General features: G+C 37.1%; 1 protein-coding gene across 4 annotated transcripts in view; it reads right to left on the reverse strand.

Annotated features, from left to right (window-relative positions):
- PEX5L (peroxisomal biogenesis factor 5 like) overlaps positions 1 to 21,647 on the reverse strand; it is a 100,264-nt gene that overhangs the window by 24,868 nt on the left and 53,749 nt on the right. Inside the window, exons 2-4 of one of the 4 annotated variants that reach the window (XM_051782260.1) lie at positions 10,776 to 10,841; positions 8,870 to 8,974; positions 7,497 to 7,535 (exon numbers count right to left, since the gene is read on the reverse strand). The exons of 1 other annotated variant lie outside the window; for it this stretch is intronic. In XM_051782260.1, coding sequence (XP_051638220.1) covers positions 7,497 to 7,535; positions 8,870 to 8,974; positions 10,776 to 10,841 — 210 coding nt within the window. The remainder of the gene's footprint in view (positions 1 to 7,496; positions 7,536 to 8,869; positions 8,975 to 10,775; positions 10,842 to 21,647) is intronic. 2 more of the 4 variants (XM_051782262.1, XM_051782261.1) reach the window with 2 other exon arrangements.

A 21,647-nucleotide genomic window follows, 5' to 3' on the forward strand; every position in this document is an offset into this window, starting at 1 on the left:
CTGTACACACAGCAAGCAGCATAGACTCAGCCTGGAGAACTGTGGGTTTCTGAGTACTGATTTAGCCAGTGAGAGACATAAATTCTCATAATGTCTCCAAGAATTTAAATTTTCTTTATAAAGTTGATTTTAATTAAAGAAGAAGCCCACACACTCCTCTGACTGAGGGATTTCTAAAATCTGTGGAGGGTGGTGTTCTCTACTATCAGTACATCGGAAGAGACTCATTCATAGTATAAAATACTCCTCCTAAATCTGAATGAGTTTTCTGGGACTGATTCTGCTGTTGAACAACACAACAGGAAAAGATGGTGTTTTCACCCCAGTACTGCTACTGGAATTTTTTGTCCCTTAAAGCAGATATGTGGGGCTTTTGGGTGCTTTGGGAGAGATACTGGGAGAGTCAAAAGTGTCATCTGATGATATTTGATACATTGCTTCAATATATTGAAAGCAGTGCTTTGATATACTCAAAGCAAGGATTATTTAACAGCAACTGTAAGGTGTGGTCCTTCCATCCCATTTTATACACCCTCTTACTGCATTCCTGGTCTTTATCTGTTTGCAGTGCACAAAGCATGATGGTTTGTTTCTTTTCTTTTTTTTAAAGTATTAGTAGGGCATAACATAACACTAATGTTTAAGATAAATTATTTCAACTTTAAACTGGGGGGGTTCCAGTCAGGTATAGGCAGCTAATTAGCACCTATGTTTTGAGCACATAGTGAACTAGTTCTCTTAAATTAAGTGCCAAGATTCCCTCCATATTCAATAGGGAGAGAAAAATGCCTAGAAAAGCAACTCCAGAGGGAGGTTCTGCCTGCCTAATTTAGGTTGTCCCTCAGGAGGCTCTCAAAGGCACCTCACTTTCCCCCTGGCTATATATGGAATTTATCTTAGAAGGACTGGTTCAAGAGGCACCCAAAATTTAGCTACTCAAGTTTGTTGGATTGTATTTTGTATGGGATCCACTTTGTCACCTGAGGCTGATTGAATTACTCATGGCAGTAATTTAGGAAGCCCCAAACTACTGCTAGGATAAGAGGAAACAAGTCAATTGGTTTCCGCTACCTGACTCTTTCTAAAAACTGATAAATGGGAACCACAACCAGAAACTGAGGTTATTGTTCTCTGGAGCGTAACTGGAAGTACTGGCATGACAGCTGAGTCCCTGTATCATTATCTTGGCAGAATGAGAACTGGAAGACCTTGTTTTCTGCTTGCAGAGGGAGGAAAGGGAGTTCCTGGAAAAAATCACTAGTCTCATGATAAAAGTTCAAATTGCACGAGTTATATTTTTCTTCACTTGCTTTTCTAGTAGGTTTATAAACATCTCACAATCAAAATTACTGCCTCACGCAGTTTATTTACTCTTGTATAGTGTGATCACTACTCAGCTTTTTGCATCATCCTTGTGCCAGGGTGATACTAATTTTTTCTCTGTCAGTGTGAATTTATGCCCCAATGACACTGATGTGAGAGCCAAATATTTGGTTTACACAAGAACAGAGAATCAATTCCCATGGCACGTGGTATAACTGACTTTGGCCCCGTGGGAATCGTGGGAAGCTCCAAAACTGAGACAAACTCTTTGTACCCTCATGCAAGGAGCACTGGTGTTGCTGCCTCTCTGAAGACTAGTCTAGCTCAGCAGATGATAACCAGTGCTCTGTTGCAAAGTAGTAGGAAGTGTGTGGAGTGGCCTGTGAACCACAGGTGACAATATCTTACCTGAAATCACACAGGCCCAGTCACCCCAAGGGGCTTCGTGCAAACAGATGTCAGGGTTTGTGTGAAGTCAGAGAAACTGTGAGACGGTTGCTGTAGACATTGCAATGGATCTTTAAATTCATGTGCCAGCAGATATTTAAAATCTGTGCTTGATGTCTGAGTCAGTAAATAATAATGTGTGTGTTGCATCCTCATAAAGAGCAGTTGCGTTTGCTGACAACTCTTGCTGTGATCCCTGTGTCACAGCAACATCCTACCTGTGTTTCTAAGTGCTGACAAATTATGGTGTTTTATTGCAAGGTAAAACTAAGTATCTCTCAATTCAGAATCTCCTTCCCTCTGTCCATCCTGGTCCAGCTAAAGAAAACTTAACATGGGAGTTGTGTCTGGCTCCTGCATTTTGGCCTGGTTCCAGCAAAGCACTTAAGTGCGCTCTGCAGAGCTCAAGGTTAAGCATGTGCTTAACTGTCCTGCTGGATCAGAACCATGGGGGAAGAGGAGGAAAGTTGCTCTTGTCATATTTTGACTGTGACTGACAGTTTGGCCTTTACTAGTCATATAAAAATGTGATTTATTGTAAATCTGTTGCATTACTGCCTGCACGCTCCATGCACTTTCGAAGTTAAAGGAAGCTGTTTTCTAAAACAGAGTGTCTCCCCCTCCTGGGTGTTAGAAGATTTTACTTATTTATTTTCCCTCACTTGGTTATGCATCGTTTTTGTGGTGTTACCTTGTGACTTGTGTTTTAGCCTCTCCTCTTCCTCATATCACTAGACTGGAGAACTGCTCTACAACAGTGATCGAAGACAACATTAACTCATTGTCAGAGATGTTTACAGATCCTTGCAAGTAATATAGTCACTAAGAAGTTACAGAGTGTTCCTTTAAGTAAATGGTTTCTTACAGAAGTACCTAGTCTGTACTCCTAAAATGACCTGCTAGTTAACTGAGGGATCAACAAATTTTACGTGAAAGCTGAGTAAACACAGGTTGGAATAGTCTTGTAGAATGGGAAGGATACAGAATCTAAAGTAATCTGTTGAGAAAGTCCTGGAAAAACCTATACTGAGGGGGCAGGCACAAGTGTGATAGTATCTACAAGGAACTCTTCATGCTAGATTCTAGTTTCTCTATTATTCGCTAAAATTACTTTTTGTGTGGGAACTTTGGCTGAAGAGCAAACTTGGCTTTGAACCCACAGTTCTCAAATGCTCTTAGATAAGGTGCAGAGGATAGAAACTAGAGAGGTGCTGCTTCCCTCACATTGCAGGTGGTGCACTTCTACTCTTAGAGCTTCTCTCAGAGCAACTTTGATCTTCCCTTACAAAATATTATAAAATTATTTAACATTATTCTCTAGGTGAAAATAAAGAAGACTGACAGCATATAGAACTGAGCAGCAGGTACAAGTTCTTTGTGAAGATGGGAGAATTAAAGACGTCAAATATAGCATGGATTCTGGCAGAATTTAGTTAATGTAAAACTTATGCCATTTCTACTGATCTTCAATTGTGTTGAAAATGCTCTTTTTTTCATTTTCCATTAAAAGAATTCGCCTTTTACCATACCCTTGCTGTATCTTTGCATGTAGGCTGTAATAACTTCAAAATCACACAGATTTTTCTTGCCCTTTCTGTGTTTTTTTCTTTTCAAATAAAGTTCTGTAGCATAACTACAGCAAGGCTGTGGATGTGTTACTGTGGCCAGGTGCAGGAACCAAGCTATAAGTCCTTGTTATTATATGGCCTTTCTCTGTTGGGATCTGTTATGGTGCATGTGGCTGCTTTGGAATGTTTTTTGTAGACTGAAGAGCTTGAAACTCGTAAGTTGTTTGTGAATTGCAATTCAGTAGAACAGTTTCACTGTAAAAACAGAGTTCAATGACTCTAGAACCATAGTATATGGTTTGCAACTCTTTAACAGGACAGTATATTCTTGCTTAGAGTATGCATGAATGAAGAGCCACCAAGTTTCTGAAAACTCCTGTTATTTCATGTAAAAACCAGGATTAAACTGGTATATTATATCATGCATAAAAAAAAAAATTGTCCAATCTTTCTGTCCTTAAGGAATAGTGAGGCATTTTACAATGTATGAAAAAGTATAGTTAATTTTTTTACTATATTAAAAAAATGACACCACCGATTCCCATGGTAATTTCAAATTAAAATTGTTATTTCGTGCAAAATGTATTTAATTTATGTGACAGAGAAATCTGTATTACTTTAGGCAAGCAGCCAATTTATGACTTTTAAGCATATTGTCAAAGAAATTTTATTGTACTCATGAGAATATTTGTGCTGAAATTATGCATACTGCCCTAAAAGCAATAAGTGTTGAGCAATATTTAACTTAGAGGTAAAGAACCAATTAATATCTGTACTGCTAAGTGTGCATTTTTTTTTCTCTTCATGTATTTACCCTGCTTTAATAATAGATAAAAAAGAGTTATCAGTAGGACTTATGAACTGTCTCCAGATAAACTACTCAAAAATTTTATAATAAATCCAATGAGAGAGATTTGAGATGTATGGAAAATACTGCTCATGAATTTATCACAAATCCTTTAAAAAAATAAAAAATAAAAAAATGTGATCTCAGGTCTAGTTCTCTTAAGATCAGTGTGGAAATTGCCACTGTTCTCAGAAGACAAATTGGAATGTACAGTGTATTATTGAAGCCCAAATTTAGATAATGACAGTAATTAAAAAGCTTGATTTTTGCCTTTTTTTTACATTAATGTGTTTCAGTCAGTGAAAATGGAGTGAGTTCTGGTTGTCTATAAAAGAGAATGGAAGCTAATTACATTCCCTGTAACATCCCACCATTCTGTTATAATGTTATTTAGTAAACATTTATGGCGTGGGTTGGAAGTCAGAGCAAGTCTAATACTGAGAAGCTTAGAATGAACATGATTGAATTCAAATGGGACAGTCAACTTTACATGGAAATCCGTGATTATGCAATAAAATTCATGCAGCGAGTCCTTGATACACACATCAGAAAATCTCCTAACAACATTGGGAGCTGAATATTAGCTATTTTTGCTCTGTTTCCTTTATAAAATTAAATTGAAGCATTTGGAAAATCTTCTGTCAGAGACTAAAAAATCCCAAACAAAGCTACAAAAAGTCCCAGAACAAAACAAAAAAACCCAACAAAGCAAGCAAAAAAAGAAAAACAAACCCAACCCAAAACATACCACCACCACGAAAATAAAATAAAACAAAATAAATAAATAAAAGCACATGAAACCCCAAATAGCAAAACAGTGGCTTTCAGGCAGTGGAAATGTTTGAGTATTTTATTCATAAGCCCTTGAGCAAACATAAATCTGCTTAGATCAACTAATGGCATGCAAATGAAGTTCACTTAAAAAAAAAAATAGTTCCTACTCTGAATGCTAACTAATACCTTGAAGAGAGACTATAAAAAATCTTAAGCATCTGGTGGAGTTAATTGGGGTGTACTCATGAAACATCTCTTTTTTGTCGTGTGCTGTAGCCTGCATTTTTCATGGGAGAGGATGAATTTCAGTATGTTTCTTATAATGTAACTTCAGCTTTTTAATTCCAACTGAAATTCTAAACCCTAAGTGTTCTGTAAGTTAACTTTTTAAGTTTTAAGTGGTTGAGATCAAACCTATGCCCTGAGAAATGTCTGTGTAGGTCCTGTAAATTCTAAGTAGGCAGCTCCTATATTTTTTGGTTATAAGCAGAAGCGGGGAATAGCTTTCAAGATATACTTTGCATTTCTTTTTCCTGTTGGTGAATTTTTCATGGACTCCCATTTCTGCTCCATATAAATCCAGGGTATATTTGTATATTTGCCACAGCATTGTCAGGGACATGAATCTCCACTTGCAGGTCTTTCTTTCTGTTACCTTTACAGGGATCCTACCATGAGTAGCTTTCCAATTTGTGTACTCTAATGAGTAATCTAAATTAGGTGTGATGAATCTGGGACAAATAACACTTGTGACACCATGAGATTTGTTTGTTTAAAATCAGTCTGGCAAAGCATTTAATCATGGACTTTTTTACTGCTCAATAAAGCAGTTAATCATATTTCAAAGTACAAGTCTGGATCGAAGTGTGTTATTGAATCAGATCCTTTGAAGTTCACTGACCTGTAGTAAACTGGGAATTTCATAGATGGCTGTACAATTAAACTTTGACTTCAGGGGGTATTTAGGTTTAAATTTCTCATTAGAAAGTAATTTCAAAGTGAGGTTTTTTCCTCCTGACAAATGCAAAGAAGCTGTGAATAAGTTAAACAAAAATCTTATTTTACAATTAAAATCAAGTTCTTATGCACAATTTTTCTCATTTATTTCTTTGCTTCAGTTAGAGGTATATTGATTCATAGCTGCATGGTCAGTTAATCTTTGAACTTTCAATAAAATTTCTTTCACATTTTCTACGTTCTATTCATATGAAAAAAAAATCTGTTTTTTTATTTGTCCCAGTCTTCTGAATTACCTTTAAAAAGCTAAAGGGAGACAGAAGCATGGATAGAGTTTTGTTCTATAAAATCCTATAAGTGCTGAAAGCTCACTCTGTTGATGCTTAAGTATTAAATTTGGCAACCTCTGAATCCTTTTTCACACCAATAAGTGTGAAGAAAGTGACTTTTATGGAAGGTAATGGAGACAGAATCACAAAAAATAGATACTGGGAGTCCTATTCAATTACCAAGAATACCCCTCTGCTTACTGTAGTGTACTCATTACTGTTGGAATGATGATTGAGATTCCCAGTTGCCATATATTGCCATGGCCCCACTGGAGTATGCAGTACTTTTTTTGCTCATGTTATTTGAATGTTTGCCTCAGATCTGATGATATAAAACAATATCTGATAATATAAAACATTATCTGATGATATAAAACAAGCTGGGAATTGGAAACTTCATTTAAATTTAATTCTCAGTATTTATATAAAAAATAAGTGTCATATTTTACAAGCTGGGCTTTACTAGGAGCACTGCAATAATATATGAGTATTTATCTGTCTTGTTCTGTATTGGATATGTTTTTAACATTTTCCAGAGGAAGAGAGCATAGAGACATATTTTAAAATACAAATTCAGGGGCCTACGTACATTATCATTATCAAAAAAAGGATTGAGACTCTTCTTTGAGTATCAGATTCCAACTATGCTTCCTGTGGTATCTGCTCCCACAGTCAGACATGATTAATGCTCCATTTATCATGGATTTTGGAAATGGGAGATTTTAGAAAACCCAGTACTCCTCTATCTAGGCTTCATCCTTCCACTTCACTCTCAGGATTTTGCTTAGCTGGTTGTAAGGCTGGAGCAGCATGGATACCTAAAGGATTTAATTACTTCCTGATATAATAGACCTGCCTGCCTAATATAATAGACTGGGCTTGGTGATGGTGAGAACTTTGGAAACATCAGGCTTTATTTTCATGACTCAACTTAATCTGGCTTGGGAAGTCTGTAGCCAGTTTGGAACAGGAGTGTTTCACCCTGTGAGCAGCAACCACATCCATCTGTTTCATCATGTAAAGACCAGAGACAAACACTTTGATGGTGATGGTCAATGTATACCACAATATAACAGAGCGATATTTTGCATGGGTGGTCTGAATGAGAGGTTTACACGGACACACTACACAGACAGCATCTCAAACCAACACTTCAGCCAGACAATTAGAGTACAAATGATGTATACAACATGGTCGGACAACTGCACACCACACATACATGATGCAGAGATGGCTATGGAAAATACTCACTTTTTCACTTGATTCTGCTTCCTTTTGGCTTCTGCACCCCTTTGGTGCATAGCAGGGAAGTAGGTATTTGTGTTTAGTGGAAGAAATTACACTGACTAACAGACACAAGCATTTTACTCAAAAATTTATCATAGACTATTGCTGAGGAGACTGACAGACAGCCACTACAAATGGTGTGTTAAACATTTAATGAACCCAGGCTGAACACCTGTCCCTGTTGAAGCCAATGGAAGTTTTGTGTGTTAATTTTTTTGAGTGTTTAATTTTTTTTTTTTTGAGTACCATGAGGTTTAGAGGGGGCGGCATTCCGTGTTGGTTTCTAGTTGCTTTTTAATCACTTAGTAGAAAATTAGAAATGATGCCTTAAAGGGAGCATCTTTTTCCTTTGTGCAATTACTTCATAGACATTAGAGTTCACCATGAGCAAAATATGGTGTTCAACAGGGGCTGTGGAGGAGGTGCCAGGCCTGGTTTCCAAATTAGTAGATGGCATTTCTAGAATGTGTATTAGTGCAGCACATCTGCGATGCTCTGAAAAAGAGGTACGTCCTGGTGTGTGTGCATCTTAAAGCTTTCTAAAAGTACAGTCACTGTTATCCTAAATCAAGAAAGGAGTAAAACAGGATTGTGGATTTTGTTTAAGGATCTCACATAAAAAACAACTTCCAGCAATTTCCATTAAACCTCCTGATGAGTAGGAAGTATTTGTGTGCAGTAAATATCAGCAGTAAACTAAATGCATTTGCTTGGGGAACAAATTCATGTACGTGAGCAACATAAGAGAATAAAATCCAATCTTGTAACAAGATGGCTGTGATGTGATTTACAGTAGTGTTCAGTTACTGTCTTTAAGAAACTAATGGAACCACCAAATATTTGGTGGCTACTCCAAGGTGTGAGTAAGGTTTAGTGGGAGGACATTTTGTCCTTCCTTCAACTGAAGTTGTAGAATGAAAGCAATGAGATGTGCAAATCATGTATTCTGATCCAGATCAGGAACAGAATCCCAGTGAAAATTTAGGAATGGGATCTGAGATATCGAAAATGATACTATTGTGAACTGACTGTTTCTTATTTTACATATGCATTGATGTGAATATTATATATATGAATTGCAAATGAGTATTTGTGGCATGAATATCGATCGCATGAATTAGAACCGTAATTTTAAGTCGGTTTAGAATAACTTTTTGGTAACTGAAACTGGGGGAAAAATGCATTTCTGTTTAATTTTTCATGTGGAAACATCTAGCCCCCCCATTAGTTTCCCCCGCCAGTGAAGCACTGGGATGCCCCTGGCGCGGGATGCCTCGCGTGGGGCGTGGGACTCGCGCAGCGCCCGCGGCCTCCTCAGAGCCCCGCGCTCCGCCCACCTGTGATGCCACAGTGAGGAGGGGCTTTTCTTCTGCAGACTCCTCCCTCGGAATCTCCTTCATCACCATGGCCACAGCCTTATCGGCCGCCCTAGCGCCTTTGCCCTACAACAGCGAAATCAACAATGGCTCCAGTCAGCAGTGAGCGGGAACCGCCGCCCCCCGCGCACACGCACCCCGAACCATCCCGGCGGGACACCGGCGGCGCCTGCGGCTGGAAGCGAAGCTTGGTCATAAGCAGAATACACACACATTGGTGAAAAATAAGGATAATAACAAATTTTCTGTGAACCCGACAGTTAAGGAGGCGGTTGGGGTCTAACTGTGGTCTGGTGGCTCGTTAGAGTTGCCCCAGTGAAGTCAACAGGAATCCGGCACTGTCCTGCTGAGGCAAGACCTGCTGGAAGTCCGCTGATGGTAGGATAGGATTTCCATAGGAGTAAGGGCTGGAGGATCAGCCCCTTCATTTAATTTTAGTTACCCCAAAATTTATATCCAAAACACCTGATTTTTTCCATTTGATTTGGTTTTTTGCATTTTTTTTTTGGTTTTTTTTTCCTCAATATCATCAATATCAATATCATCAAGCTGATTTTGCAAATAAAGTACAGTTCCTTGTGGTTCACTGAGGCAAACTCTCCTTGAAATTTGAATGTATAATCTGGACCCACAGTGTTTATAGCTCTAGTAACATTTAAAAAAGCAATTTACATAGTATAAACAGTCTGTGTTTTTGCTAAAAGAACATGCGGAGCCAAATCCTGCCATCACAGACATTGCTACGGTTCTCCCCAAAATGATCATTGTTGTTGAACTTAATGCAAGGATTCTTTTTTAAAATTTTACTTTTCTTAAAATTCACTGAATACATTGTAAATCTTCAGGATAAAGTTAAGATATGCTAACGTTATTTAATATATATTAGCCAAAAAAAAAAAAAGCACCGTTATGTGCCATACTCTGTTTGATGCTCCTCATTTTTATTTAATGAGGGTATCTATCATCTTGAATTTGCATCGATTTCTGTCTTGATTTTTCATCTTTTTGATCTCCACCTCTTGCAAGTCACAGAGAAAGTTGGAGTGCACACATAAAGCATCACAGCAGAGCTGTGTTGTGCCAGTGACCCTGGGCATGTCCTTATTATTATACTTTAAAGGCTTCCACTATTTCCATGGAAGTTTTGACTGTGCACAGAGTGCAGGATCTGGCTCCATAAAAGAAATATTTTACACTGGACTTAAATATGTCTGAATACTTAAAAGTCTACTAACAGAAGGGGTGCTTTAGTATGACATCATATCCAAGAATCACTTTCACTAGCAGTGTATTCTGTGTCAGATAACCCCCTGCTATTGCTTATACTGAGCTACACGATGTTTCAGAAACATTTCATCAATTGCAGGTAAAACCAGTATGAACTATTGCAGGTTCTAAACAGACTTTATTGATCATTAGGTCAATATTAGATTAGCTTGCTTGTGCAACACATCACAGGTACCCTACAGAGAGTTCTTTGCATGCTGCAAGAAATTCTCAGAGCAGAAGTGTCACAAATGATAAGCATGCTGGATTTGTGATGCCTTTGATATCCAAAGAACTGCAAAGTCATTGTAAAATTAAATACATTAAGTTCAATGAGAATTACTTCTAATTGGTAAGCATATCAAAGGTTCTTGGCCAATTACGTGTTTGTTCATGATTCATATGACATATTCCAGGTCTATGAAGCTTGTTTCCAGTATGACACATGAGCTATCGTTAGCTAGCACTAACAGCATGCTACGGGATCTTTACAAAATGTAGTCCTTTTGTGCTGAGTGATAGAACAAAATATTTTATCAGGTAGAGAGGATGCATTGGAAAGCATGCAGTGCTTTTTATTTCTTGCAGAGTAAAAACCCACCAAAGCAAAGGTCAGGTCACTTTTTTGAAGACAGAGCCACTTTTTCTTCAAGGTTTCACCTACTGCCTGAAAAGAGTCATGATACTGGTATTAGTGCCTGCTGTTAATCTTCCACACACGTAGCTGCAAAACCCTGGGAGTGGTTGACAACACATATAAAATCTGTCTCATCACTTTGAAGTGGGTATGGGGCAATGGGAAATAGATACCTCTGTGCTATTTTTTATGTGCAGACTTTGTATATTTGCCAGTCAAAGCAAGTGGTTCGATGCTACCTTATTTTTTTTTTTCACTAGATCTTTCTTTTAACTTTCCTAAAAGATTGCTTGTAAGGTTGACTTATTTCTGGCTACTCAGCCTATGGTATGTAAAATATGATTTTGAAACTAGAACTTAGCAGCAATTTCCTGGATACCAAAGAGAAAGCCAATGCAGTGAAATAGCTTAAATTCTCAGATTCTGCTGGAGAGATACACAGGTGACCAATTCATTGGAAAATGCAGTTTGTTATTCTGGTGATATGGATATTTTTGTCCAATGTAAGGTATGTAAGATGGAAAATTTTGGTCTCTGTTCACTGTAGTGAACACTATGTAGTCAATCCTTGCCTAAGTGATTAGGCAGAAGAATTGGAGAGCAATAAAAAATGTTTTTCTATGGTCAGGACAACCTTGTTATTGTTGTGAACTGCAATTGAAATGAAAATCTCTAGCACATTTATTGCAATAATCATTGAAGAATTATTGCAGGTGCTGTTTACTTGGCCTCCTTCAATATTAAGTGCTGTTTCTTAGCAAGTAAAAATGCTATATGAATTTGTCTGGTACAGTAGTTTATTGCTCAAACCCTGTAATTCTGTAACAGCTAATTTTACACTTGCCAGGACTTTAAAATTAAAAGTTTTTTGATAGTGGAGATTTGCAAGGTAAGTTACTTTCTCATGTAAACATCAATTTAATAATTTAGTAAATAGATTTTGTAACTCCCTATTTGTTTGCAATATATAGATGGAAAAAAACTGTGATGCAGAACATGGCAACCCATGTACAAATAAAGACAAATGTGAATTGATGAAGGAAAAAATATATTATTTGTTTTAATGGAACATACTTCTTGAGAAAAACTGAGAAACCTGCCAGTATTTCATCATTTGATACAATAAAAAAATACAACAGTTCCTTTAGGTGGTATTTCCAAAGTAAAATAAGGAGTAGAGTTCAGAGTATTTCCTTGATACTAAATATTTATAAGACAATTGGCTTCAAAACTTAATAACAATTTCTCTAGGTTTATCCTTTGGTATCAGATAATGGATAGGAATAGACATTTCCACGGGAGTATGCTGATTTAGTAGGATTTTGTAAAGAAATACTCTATTTTTTGGCAGCTGCTCTTTCTGAAAAGCCAGTAGCCAGTGTTTTGTAAATGTTTAACATTTGGACAACAGTATTTAAACTGCAGTGATTAATTGCAGAACTTCTTTGTCATCACCTAGGCAATGAAAGGATTTTTATCTAAATCCATATCATTGTTAGAAGTTTGTTCTTGACAAATATTAAGGTACTTGAGTCCCAAACTCACTTTTCAGGAATATTTATACCACTTATTCTTGTGAGAAAGTGAACAGAAACAAATGGAGTGATTAAATTTTTCTTTTTTTAAAAAACTATGTATACATGGAGAAAGAAATTTTTTTTTTGTATAGACCTGTGCTGTTCCATTTATTTTCCAAGATTCTACCAAGGTGTTTCAGCTTTAATTGACACACTACAATGCATCACTATTCCCCGAGCCATTGGAAATCATCTCAAAATGGACACGTCTGAATTTAAGCTTTTGGAAAGTAGAATTTTCAGGACAGCTTTCCTTGTAAAGGAATTTGACATAAAAAGGTGTTCTGCAGACAGTGCTGACACAGGTATGACAGAATTACTGATTTCATGTGTCCTCTCTCCTTTCTAACTGAGGATAAACAAAGTGACAGCTTGTTGTTTATGAATATAATGAATATAATTCCATATAATTTATTGGTATAATGCTGAAAAAAGTGACTATCTATCCTGAATTTTCTCATTGGGCTATTGAATGGTAGTGTTTAAAAACAAAAGAAAAGCAAGAAAATCCATCAGTCCAGGATATCTTGAAGCATCGCTCTGCTCTTTAAATATCTTTAATATGTTGGGAAGGTTTTTACAAAAAAAAACTTTCAAAAGTTTAGTGATAACTTTAAGCTGCAGTAGCTGTCATCCTCCTGTGCTGGGAGAAAGAACAGACAGAGCTGCTGTATGTGTTGAATTTGGGAGGCTTGGCTGCTCTCCAGATCTCCCAGCAGCTGATGTATTAGACTTACAGTACCAATTAAGCAGCCTATTCAAAATGGCTTTATGCTCCACAAGTCTTTGTGCTTTGTGCAATTTAAAAATAACAAATGAAGGGACAAACTTGACTTTACTGTTTTAAATTATGCAGCACTAAGATTTCTACCTCTCAAAATGAGCACATGCAGCTATGCCATGGCTCCATGAGAGTTCAGGTGTCCACAATACAACAGTGAGCTCTTGATTTCACGTAGGATCTGTTGATTACTTCATATTTTTCCCTCCTCAGGCTTTTCTATTCATGTTTTCCCCATATGTCTTTCTTTTCATCTATACTTTTCTACTGTCTTCTAGTGATGTTGTATCTTATATATGACTAAAAACAGTGAGAAAACATATGGTGAGGCAGTTCTGTGAACCAATACAAGATCCGTATTGAAACAGAAAATTCTGCTTCATTAAAGCTCTTGTCAGTTTTTTATTATGAGCTTAATAAAGTGAGATACATATTTAAGGTCTGTAAACATAATTCCTTCAGGCAGTGGTCAGCTGACTGTGGTGAGGAGACGGGTGAACAAGCTCTATGTCCTGAACTGGAAGCAGCATTGTCAGGGACAGCTTTCAGGACCTGACCTAGTATTTCCATGTTGTACTCGCATCCTTTGAAACCTCTTATCAAGCTTTCTGTTAGGGATGATCCAAGCTCTTTTGACTCAAGACCTTTAGGAGTTCATTCTTATAAGATTAGGATGAAATGCAGACGGTGTTGGCTACAGAGAAGGAAGCAGTTATAGGAAGACTTGCCTAAGAAGCAATTTACAGTAAGGCAGCTAAATCCACATTAGCTGAGTGCAAAGTGTGCTACTCATCTTTCATTCCTTTTTTTTTTCATTCTTACACTGACAGAATAGCAGATTTCAGTGTTTAAGTTCTAATCTGATCTTATCCTACAGGTACAACCGTATGAGAGTTTGAAGATCATTTAAGATCATTTAAAAGGGAAGACTTTACTGCATGCAAGAAAATTGGCAAAGAAAGAGACAAGAGCTGATAGGTAATCAGCATAAATATCCACATTTACCCTCACTGGGTTGTGTCTTGTGTCCATTTAAATGTCAATCCTGTAGTTAAATTACATTCCAGTTTAAGAAGCATTTGTATTGAAATGGCACTGTAAGTTTTCTGCTAATTGACTGTCAGTAACTGTTGCATTATTTGTGATCCCTTAAAAATTGTCTCATTCTGGAACCTGTAGATTCATTCTGAAGACCAAGTGGGACAACTTCCAAAGAATCACTGGTGGAAGCTCTACAAGACCCATTTTGCCTTTAAGAACTTGTGCAAACTTATTGTACTTAACGCATCTGAACACAAATTATGACTGGAAATTAATACACAATTCTGTCAAATCTCACTCATTCTCTGTAAACTTCTATTCCTGCAGGGTAATAGGAGGAGTAGGATGTGAAACTAGTTTTTTTTCCCTCTTAAGACAAAATTTTTTCTTTAGAGTGTATGTTTTGAGCAGGATAACACTCTGTAATGTTGGAACAATAATTATGATGTAAGTGTAAATAGCAAATCCAGCCTGAAATATAGAGAAAGGTTGGTAAGAAGAGGGAGGTCTGGGACAGAACTAACTACTTAAAGGTTATTTAAGGTTCTGATCCTTTTCTGAAGCAGTTATATAATATATCTGCTTGTGATAGAAGGCTTGGATGAGAGGTTTTGCACTTCTTTCTCTCTGTGTGTCATCTTTTAATAAGACCACTGTGAATATGTAGTAACTATTTTTTTAGCCCTGATTTGGTTGACTTCTTGGCAATTTGGAACTTCGTTATCAAAGGGGTGAGTCCTTTGACTGCACAATGGTGTATGACTTGAAAGATTTTAGGGAGTAGCTGCAAAATTTCTTTCACCTCTGCGTAGTCTGTACCAGGGAACTCTGCGAAATCATTGGACTTAGCAACTGGCAATTTCAAATTTGTTTGGTAGTCTTTAGCAGAGAGTTAATACTAAAGTATTTTCTCTCCCATAATTTGGATTCATTTTATGTTGACTTCAGTATTTTGAGCCCCAGGCATAACATACATAGAACAGAATTAGTTGCTATTAATTGCTATATTGCTATGAAAATGTGTGTAATGAATTAGAATAAGACATTCCTCTAGTATTAGTCCAAGTGAAATTCAAGGAGTTCAGATCACTTTGAAAACAAACAATTGGTGACTAATGTACTGTCCGTTGTTTAAATGTGTGTTTACTGCACTCATATTGTGTGAACGATGAGTTTCACTCAGTGACTTCCTCCCAGCACATGATTTATTGTTCTTTGAAGTGGTAGGGGCTTCTCACCTCCTGCTACACAATTTTTATGGTTCTGTTTCATCAAATGCTCAGAGAACATTTACTAAGTCTGCAGTCTGTTTAGGACAAACAACGAAAATAAACTGAGAGGTGGTGGTATTTTATGTGGAAAAATCAGAGGCTTATCACCAATTCCCTCTTACTTAGGAGAGTAGTCTTCGTAGGAAATCCAGAATATAGAACATTGTTTTGATTTAACTGATGATTACAAGACATCTGTTTCTGAACCTACCTTATAGAAACTGTTTTATGGGTGTAGCAAAAGGGTAATCCTCACTGAAATTAATAGCTGTGTTTATTTAAACTCAGATAATGGCTTGAACTACAAAGCATGAGAAAAACATTTTACTTTTTACATGCTTGTCACAAATGTTTAGAGATATTGGGAATCTTTCTTTTGACAGTTTTGCATGGACCTGCTTTTTTATTATCTCTACCTTTAACTCTGCTACTGTTAGAAATGTTCCTGTACTCTCGGTTCTGTTGTCCTTAGAGTCAAACCACTAATTTATTGATATTAATATAGCAAAGGCAGTGTTGACTAGAGAAAAATGTGGAGTGAGGCATGGCAAAAAGTTCCAGCCCAAAAGTTCCTCTTTATTTACAACAAAAAAAACCCAAACAAACTGGTTCTTTCCAGAACCTGTTGTACCTTGATATCACTAACGTTTCCTAAAAATAAAATCATAGATGTGGCAACATTTTGGCCTTATGTAAAAGGTAGTCTCCAAGTACCCAGTAGCAGCCTGTCTTCAATCTCAGGAAAAATGTGAGTGATCTCTGGGATGAGGTCAGTCTCTGGGTTGGTTCTCTTTTTTTATTACTTCACTTGGGACCAGACTCAGAAAAGTGTATGGTGATACTTTGAAGTATGAGTAACAGACAACTAGAAGTATAACTGTGTCTGGAATATCATGCAATTTCTTCTTTTAAAAGAAAGTGATGCAGGTTCAGATGTCGAAATGGTATAATCTCTACTCTTCCTGCCTGGGACATAGAAGAAAATGTGTATTTTTTTCCAGCATTTGCAGACTTTGTTGTTCTTGTTCCAGATATCATTATAAAACCATTCACTTCACAGTTGTACACCTGTGTAACCGAAAGGAATTAGGTCCCATTAGCCCAATAATTTCTATCTCTAGATTGGTCAGAGACTCATCAGACATTTAGAAGGAGAAAAAGAAAGGCAAAGAAATAAATGCAATTTAAAAGATAAAGAAATCTCTTACAGAGCTAGAAGGCGGCTCTGCATGCATACTAATCTGATCTTATCCTATAGTTACAATTGTATGAGAGTTTGAAGATCATTTAATTCCTGAAACTGTGGTTTTCTGCTGAGAAAAGAACTGTCACACTAGTAATGAATCCAACAGAAATTTTTATCAAAACTGTTGGAGGGACATAATTGTTGTCTGTTGCTTCCTCTGGCTTCTGCATTACCAAATTGAGAGTCCACATTGCTTATTGTCATGGTAAAGATGGTTTTACTCTTTTTCTGAAAGCCCTTAGGAAGATATTGCTTAATAAATGTGAAATAATATTGAATAAGGATGACTGTTCAGATAACCTGTTATTTCAGAATCAGATAAAATTCTGCATACTGTTTTGAAAAATAGGATATGTATTTAAGTAAATGAATTGGTATGTGTCTCTTGCTAGGTACCCAATTCCAGAACCACTTTAAAATTGTGTTAGTTCTAAAATTACTTATTTTGATTGTTCTGATTTTGTTTGTGAAGGAAAACAGCTTGGGCATCAAAGACAGTATGTAATGCATTGTCATCACTATTAATTCACATGGAAGATTAGGATGAAAATCTCAGGATTTGAATTCTATAAATCTGGTTTAAACATTATGTGATCAAAATTCTTGTCCTCAGTTAATTCTTTCATACAGATTCTTTCATGATTTGTGTAGAATAATACAAGATTAAATTCTGTTTAGGATTTTTGTTTTTCTTTGGCTCATTTGTTAAACACCTTGCTCAAATCCTATCAAAAGGAATGGAATTTTTTTGTTAACATGAAATGCTAAAACACATTTAATCCCAACATATGTGATTCTGACATGTAAAAGGATAGAAAGATGGTGAGGCAGAGAATGAATGGAACAAAAAAGTATCCAAGGGTAGATAGAGGGTTGTGATCTGGGTTTGTTTTGAAGCAGATTACTGTCACTTTCTCATCACCTGTGATAAGACCTGTAGATTTTAAATATATCATACTAGATGATAGGTTTGAAAACAACAAATCAGGATAGTTTATGATTGAAAAATACCTTTAGGACTTATTTTCTATGCAAGTTCTTTCCAGTCTCCATTCTGAATGTTGCCAGGATAGATTTAGCCCTTCCTGTAATACAAGCATTTGATTCCCACCATGATACAAACATTTGATACCCTTGATACTATTTATTATTCAAGATAAGGTTTGAGTCCTTTCTACAGTGAATGGAGGCAGAGTAGGACTGTTATAGCTCTTTAGTCATAAAGGGGCTTTATGCCATATCCTTGACCCGAAATTCATCCTGTCTCTCTTGTGCTGTATGTTCTTTGTAACAAAGGGTTCTGAATCTTGGTGTACTTACTTGCTAGAATAAGACTCTATTTTTAACATTGTATAGTAGAATATGTTTACCCCCTTATTTTTATTCCCTAAAAAGGGTAGTCTGCTGCTTATCAGACAATGGCAATAGTAGATGAGGCAGTGTTACTGCAAAATAACTTCATGTCCCTGACCTGGAGATGGCCTCTGCATGCACTTTCAGCTTTAGAATGGTCTCATCTGAAATACTAAAGTCTGTTAATGCTGCAAACCCAGCATTAACAGCATCATATAAAAGCAGCATTAGTAGCATCATATAAACCCATTTAGAGAGGATTATGCTGCTGTCCCTTCATTTAGCCCCTTATTTATCACACAATTTGGAAACCTTCAGGAAGCAAATTCTTAAAATTGAGGTATTATGAGCATGCTCTTAAAAGATATTCCTAATTCTCTGACATGTACTGTTAACGTGGAGAATGGACTTTTCTACTCTAATATTGTAAGAATATTGTAATTACAAAAATGAAAGTGGAGTGCATTAGTAAATAATTACTTCTAGATGTAATTTGAAGTTCAGCTGTCTTGGACAATTAAAAGCTCATTCTTATAATGGAATCATAGGACGGTTTGAGTTGGAATAGACCTTAAAGACCATCTAGTTCCAGCCCCCTGCCACAGGCAGGGACACCTTCTACTAGACCAGGCTACTCAGAACCCCATCTGGCCTGGTCTTTAGCCTTTACTGTTTAGGATAATTTTTTAGTATAATGGACCACATCAGTTACATTTGTATAAATCTGCTCTTTTGTATATATTTGCAAGTGTTCCATATTCTTTTTGGCTTCAGTAGATTTAATTTCATTGCTATATCAATGACAGTGACTAACATTTGGCTTGTTCTACAAGCAACTGAAAGCAACATCTCTATTTCTAACAGCACACCACTAATATTAGTTACACTCCATATTGTTCTACTTAAACAGGCATTCACCCTCTCCTACAGGAAGTTTTTTTACCTATTTTACTTATTTTTACAGGCTTATAAAGTAAAAAGCATTTATTAAAGAAAAAAAGAAAATTATGTAATTATTCACTCACTTTACACAAGGTTTTTAAAATATATACTTTAACATTACCTAATAATGTTTGTAAGAGACATTTTATTTTGCAGTCCATTTGTGCTTAGGTTGGCAGGTTCCTCATTAGAGAAGCAAGTTCTCTATTTTTGTTTCTGCAATTCAACAGTATCTCAAAGTTCAATTGTTGACTATCAATTTAGGGATGGCTGCAAGTCTGCAGTATAACTAAAAAGTGGTGAGTCCACACTTTTTATAGCAGCCTAATTTGGTTGGTAAGGTAGCAATTTTGTTTAATAAAAACTCTGTATCTACAGCATGATATCTAAGACTAGGTAATAAAAGCAGCTGGTAATGGGAAATGGCTCTTATGGAGAAATTGTTAATTCTCAAAACATCTTAATTAAAATTTCATATGCAAAAAAAGTTAAATCATCAATTATGTTTACTGTAAAGCTTTCTTAGCTGTTACTTTCTTGGGATGCATATTATACTACTTGTATTTCAAAACTGGCTTCTGGTACATAGAAACCTCCTTGGATGTGCAGTTGCACTAATTAGTGGATTGTGCCTCTTCAGCTGGGATGTCAAATCCAGCACCAGTCTGTCCTGTGTAGTTAAAGCTAAACTAAATCCCTGTCATACCTCAGGGCACAGTAACCTAGCGCTGTGGAGGTTAAGTTGCCTGACAATAGCATGACAGCTATTGTCAGAAATATTTCTCCTCAGAGGTTCTATAAAAAAATAAATTTGCCTCAGTCGTGTAGTGCAGCGCTGTGTGCTGCTTGTGTCCCCTTCCACCAGAACAGTCATTTACCACAGACTGTTCTTGAACATCAAAATCAATCTCAATCAAGTGAAAGAGCAGGGATGAGTTAACCACTTTCTGAATTGCTTGCAGTGTCAGTAAATGTGCTTTTATCAGAGAATTAGCAGACTTATATCTGAGGGAAAGGGGTGCAGAAGCTTGTACGTGTATGCCACCCGTACCAAGGAATAGACTGGGATGTGGCTACAAACACATGGAGGGGAACAGGTAGTTGTGGCAGCTCAGTCTGATTGAGGTGGGTGTCAGGCCTGGGTGTAGAGCATGAGTTGTGGAGTCTCAAATATACGTATCTATGTGTATCTTTACTTTGTTTTCTACTCACTGAGGAGAGCAACTGAGCCAGCACAGGGGAAGAAATATTAGTTTGCTGTTGTAGACCAGCAGTAATTCACTGTATTGTCTCCTGGTGGATTTAGGAATAGAGAATGGCCTTAGATAGCTTTTCCAGTGACAGTGCTGTGACTGTCTGAAATCAGTCTATCAGTCAGCACTCTGAATTTTGTATTCACTGCTGCTCCATTTTGCTATGAAAATCTCATAAATAAGGAAGTCTTGATCCCAAATTCACTCTTTCCCATTAAGCTTCAGACACTTCATATTAATGAAACCCCAGTGAAATGATGTGAAAGATGGCATTGTCGACTCAGATCGTTAAAAATTACTTGAATAAATACACAGGCATATGCTTAGACTGGCAAAGACTGGAAGACTTTTTTTCAGCCCAGATAGCATGAACATAATTGAGGAATAGAGAAGCTGTCGCAGATGGTGATAGCAGTGAGAGGCCCAGTGACATGTGCTTCAACTCAAAGTTTGCTACAGGGGAGTTACTGAGGTAGGATAACACACCAGAGCAGCTGCCAAAATCTCAGGCTCCAAGAAACATGCTTATTAACTAATTAAAGTTGCATATTCATAAAGAGAGTGAATCCAATCCTACCTTCCCGTGGAGAGATGTTCGTGAGTGGCAAGTGAACTGAGAAATGTGTGTGTCTGTCCCAAGAGATCAGTGCCAGAGAGCATCCGGCAGAGATGAGGGAATGCGGATTTCCAAGAGCGAGGCAACCTGTGGTATTGGCATGGGGTAGGGTAAGGAAGAGTTACCAATAATTATGTAAAGCACATGGGAGGACTGGAAAACACCAGTGCTTTCCTGTACAGGAGGGTGTTATTTGGGCCACAGGGGAGCTGCCTTGTTTGAAATTTGAAGCCATTGACAAGCTGTGGTTGATCTAGAAGCTGAACTAAGAGTGTCCACAGCAAGGCCAGGATTTTGGTTTCCCCCTTTCTGTTTACACCTTAACATGAAGTGTCCATAGCAAAAAAAAAAAAAATTAAAGCAGCTGACTCATGGTCAGTGAAGTGGAAAGGATAACATAGGGCTATTCTCATGCCCTCTTTCCTGAATTGCACTGTCCTCTCATCAGCTACACTTGAGTTTTGCCTCATTTCGTTAATAGAATAAGTTTTCTTTGGTCAGTAACAGTGCCAATGACTGAAGAGAGTTTGGCTGTGGTAGACTGAGAATTTATTCTTATACCTCAGTATATGAAAGACCATCTTCTTTCAAATGTTACTGCGTTATCCTGAAGGTGTTGGAAAAACTCCCTCTCTTTTTCATGTCTCTGTTCTCTGACAAGTGGAGGACTAACTCCTCATGTACCTGCTGAGGCTGTTGCTATTTTCTCTAAAGCATTTTTTTGGTGTTGGCATTTTTGTCAAATGCTGACCTTTT

Source organism: Manacus candei, unplaced genomic scaffold (assembly GCF_025592945.1).
Source record: "Manacus candei isolate 608988 ecotype Guabito, Panama unplaced genomic scaffold, ASM2559294v1 h1tg000015l, whole genome shotgun sequence".
NCBI classification, from domain to species: domain Eukaryota; kingdom Metazoa; phylum Chordata; class Aves; order Passeriformes; family Pipridae; genus Manacus; species Manacus candei.